We start from the raw sequence: 4,444 nt of genomic DNA, 5'->3' as shown, positions 1-4,444 counted from the left end.
CTTTAATCACCAAGCCAGTGTTGTCCCTCTTTTTGTTTATGAAAGGCAACAAAGAAATGGATGTGTCAAGAGAAAATATTTTTCTTCTTCTACAGAAAGCCCAGTTTCAATATGAATTTATCTGTGTAATTCATTTATATTATGGTTCCTGGATATTTGTCTATTATTGCTATATTATATTTTCAAAATATTCGTTACTATCAGGTAATATTATTGATAGTTATTCCCATTAATAATTTTGATTTATTAAAGCTAAAACTGCCTTTCTGGTTTTTTGGGGGGGAAGGAGAGGTTTTTTTGCTTTCACGCACTTGTGCTTGCCAGACAGAGAGAGAGAGACAGAGAGACAGAAAGCGAGAAATCACTCCCCAGGGGGGATGGCCCCACCACAATCCCTTCTCCTCCATTCTCCTCTCAGGATCTTGGGCACGCATGCACATGTGCCCAGAGTGAGTTTTAAGCCACCGGGTCCAGGACGCAAACTGCGGTCGACTACATGGGAGTCGAGCGACATAGCCATTATGCTAACTGCTGGTCCCCAAAACTGCGTTTCTTGAAATGAAAAAATGTATTTAAAAAATACCTATTTCGTGACCACAGTAAGCTATATAGCTTCAGCTAAGTGTTATTTTATAGTATATTTATTCTACCCACAAAGTTTTATGTCTAAAGTCTTTTGTTCACAGTTATGTATATATCAGCTGATTTTACTAATGAAAGTATTTAGATTAATTAAGATATTTTGTGAATCAGTACAATGTGGGAAAGAATAAAGAAATGGAAAACAACTGCAGATACCAGAGACGGGAGGAAGGAGGATGGTAAATGGCAGAGGGAGAGAAAATGGAGAAAAAATAAAGTTTTCATTAGTTATCATTTATTAAACCATGAAATGAGTACTTGGTACCTGAATTAGCAATGGACCAAACAAAGACTATCATGGTGAGGGACAGGTGGATTAATTTTGTGAAGGGGAGGAGTTTAAAGATAATTTAATCTTCTTTAGAAAATAGCCTACTTCTTAGTAAATGATATAGTTCATTTCTGTCAAGATGGAATTGCATACCTGAGGGTGATGTTGGAAGTAGCAATGAAATGTCTTCTGTGCACTAGTGAGAAAGCCATTGACGACTGACATTATTCCTTCCCCTTCTTGCTAAGGCATCAAACAGAATTAGAATTTTGTGGATCTTTACATTTTTATTTACTTTTTAAAGAATTATTAATTCAATGTTATTTATTATTATTATGTTTTTATTTGATGTAGGACATATGTGCTCAGCATACACAAACAGTGAGAGAAATAAAGCAAGCCACCAGGTTGGGACTCAAATGGCAGTCAACCATGTAGATATCAAGAAACTTAACCACATATTACCTGCTGGCCTCTACTTATTTATGTATTTAGAAAAAAGAATTGTAATAGGGCTTGTGTGCTCACCAAAAAAACCAAACAAACAAAAAAACAAAACTACAGAAAGTGAGAAAACATCCCCCTAGGGGATGGTCACACCACAGTCCTTTTACCTTCATTCTCCTCTCAAGATTTTGGTCATGCATACATACAGGACTGGTGTGAGTTTTAAGCTGCTGGGTCCAGGACTCAAACCACAGTGGGTCATCTGAGAGTTCAGTGCCTTAACCATTATCAAACTTGTGAGTCCAACTTTTATCAATTTTAACGCTATTAAAAAGTGCAAATCTTGGCTTTCCTCCTCCCACAATCCTCTGCATTCTTTCTTTCCAGCTTAGGCTCAGCAGAATGGCTCCCACAAAGAAGGGTGGTGAGAAGAAGAAGGGCCGTTCTGCCATCAATGAGGTAGTGACCCGGGAATACACACTCATTCACAAGCGCATCCATGGCGTGGGCTTCAAGAAACCTGCCCCTCAGGCACTCAAAGAAATCCGGAAATTTGCCATGAAAGAGATGGGGACTCCAGATGTGCGCATTGATACCAGGTTCAACAAAGCTGTCTGGGCCAAAGGAATAAGGAATGTCCCATATCGAATCCATGTGCGGTTGTCCAGAAAACGAAACGAGGATGAAGATTCACCCAACAAGCTCTACACTCTGGTGACCTATGTACCTTTTACTACATTCAAAAATCTACAAACAGTAAATGTGGATGAGAACTAACTGCTGATTTTCAAATAAAGTTATAAAACCAAAAAAAAGTGCAAATCTTAACAACAGTCTTGTGACATAAACATTTTGGCCTCTTTTGGACACAAAATTACAGTTTATTGTCACAGGGCGGGGTTATTCCCAAAGTTTTACTTGGCCATTATGAAATTATAAAATCTAGGGAAGAAAAAAAAAAACAGCCTAGAACATGTTTGACCAAGTTGTTTTTGTATTAAAATGGTGGGTGACAGGTGCAGAACCTCAGGGCAGGGAAATCCCCAGAGCTCCTGAATGGGACTTAAGTGAAACAGTAAAAAGACAGGGAAGCCAGAGCTGCTCACATTAAATGTGAATCTCAGCAACATGACTCCTGTGGAAATGCCCTTTTAAATGCTTCTAGCTATGTCCCTATCTGTCCTGCCAGTCTGGCACACTCTTTGTACAGCTTGAAGTCAGACCATGGAAATTAGAATTCTTTGAGCCCTCCACAGAGTTGCCTCTTCCAACAGAGAGCTGAGCCTGCAGGCACAATCCAGTTTCATCTCCTTTTCAGCTCACACAAGTAGGACTTTTTATCTGTTTGGTCAGCTCAGAAATGTCATTACCTGTGATTAGTGTCTTGCTACTTCTGCAGCCTTTACAAATGGTGTGTGCAATGGAATATATGAGCTGTCTTAGATACCTGAAGCAAAGTGTCTACAAGAGCGGAGACCTGATAGTGGGTGGGTTCTTCCCTTTCAATATCTTGGAGATACAATCTGCACATAAAGGTTTCCCGATAAGGCCAACTCAAGAGGTGTTAGATTATATGTATGTTGTTGATTATATGTATGTGAAAATGTGTTTATAACTGTGCCATAATGTAGTTGGCATATGTGTGTGTGTGTGTGATTAACGACTTAAGAATAAGCAAGTGGGCACAGAAAAAAGTGCAGAATTCTGAACTCAGGATGTTTTACCTTGTTATCTTTTTATTATCTTTCTTTTTCTTATTTTCAAAGTTTCTCCATTTCTTTCAAGATAGAAATTAATATAATTTATTGTCCACTCCATCCATACTATCCCCCAAATTCAGTCTTGGGGAGACTCAGAATGAGCAAGATTGTTGGAATCTCAGCCCTTTTACCACCAAGACCAGTATAATGAGGCCCACATGCGTATTGAGACACTGACCTCCTTGATGTGAAGTTAATGTTAGCATCAAGATGCTGAATCTGGGTACTCACTGCTGACTAGGGGATTGTAGCATTGTACTTTGCAGAGAAGCCATGGGTGTCTAAATGCCACCATGATATATAAACCAGAAAGGATGGCCACACTAACATTCCTTCTAAATTCTCCTTTCAAGATTTTGAGGATGCATGTACATGTACCCAGCATAAATTTCAAGTTGACAGGCCTGGTACTTATACTGTGGTTAGCCGTATGTGAATTCAGTACCTTAATCCTCATGCCACCTGCTGGCCCCACCATATATTTTAAAGCAGATTTAGAATGCTTCCTTTCAAGCATCAAAATATATATGAGAAGTGTGGCCATGATATTTTAAATGAGCAATATTAGGTTCAAATCTGAATAAAACAATAACAAGTAAAAATTTATAGCCAAAAAGCAAGATGGGAGTAATTGGATAGAAAATTACTAAGTGGTAACATTGTACTTAATAAAGATTCTGCACAAATCCACTTACATGGTTAATATACAAGTGTGCACATAAGACAAGGAGACCTTTCTAAAGTCTGATAAAATTTTAACAAGCAAGGGCCAGCAAGTGGCATAGTGGTTAAGGTGTTGTACTATTGGTCGCAGTTTGAGTGGCAAACACAGCAGCTTGAAACGCTGCTCCTGCTCCAGACCATCCTTGGTTTCCATCTGATATTAGCTCAGTAACAGGGGGTCATAAATTCCTCTGACACTTGTAATGGTGAACAAGTGAACATTTACCAGAAAACAGAAAGAAAAGCCACAGTAACTCCACTATACAAAGATCATCTTCTATCTATCCAGAGCAGATCTAACTCCTAACTCAGCATGGAGGTTAAGGCGCATGGTTCCCATAAGTGAGTACTGAGTAAAGTGGCCTGAAAAACATGCCAGGCAGAGGTGTACCTGTCTGTTCAATAATGCCAAGTGCAGAGTTCCAGACACCAGGTGGACTGAGGCTGCAGGCCCGACCCTACCGCAACTCCACGCATCCCCACCGTCCTTCCTCCTTGGACCCCAGGTTGGTTGCCTGGGACTTTAAGGCAAACCCACACCCCTCCCCACCCGAAACCCGGATCGAGCCGGCCAGCAGTTCTGGACACCAGGCGGACTGAG

The 4,444-nt window shown here is 40.0% G+C and overlaps 1 protein-coding gene across 1 annotated transcript; it reads left to right on the top strand.

Annotated features, from left to right (window-relative positions):
• The first annotated feature begins 1,503 nt into the window (after nt 1-1,503).
• LOC102486305 (60S ribosomal protein L31) lies at nt 1,504-2,137 on the top strand. Its single transcript, XM_014583284.1, has 2 exons — nt 1,504-1,517; nt 1,762-2,137. Exons 1-2 carry the CDS (start codon nt 1,504-1,506, stop codon nt 2,135-2,137), a joined length of 390 nt encoding a protein of 129 aa, XP_014438770.1.
• Nucleotides 2,138-4,444: the final 2,307 nt, after the last annotated feature.

This window comes from Tupaia chinensis, unplaced genomic scaffold, assembly GCF_000334495.1.
Source record: "Tupaia chinensis unplaced genomic scaffold, TupChi_1.0 Scaffold144233_1, whole genome shotgun sequence".
In the NCBI taxonomy this organism is placed as follows: domain Eukaryota; kingdom Metazoa; phylum Chordata; class Mammalia; order Scandentia; family Tupaiidae; genus Tupaia; species Tupaia belangeri.
The sequence above is the reverse complement of the archived record's forward strand: the minus strand, read 5'-3'. Positions and strand labels throughout refer to the sequence as shown.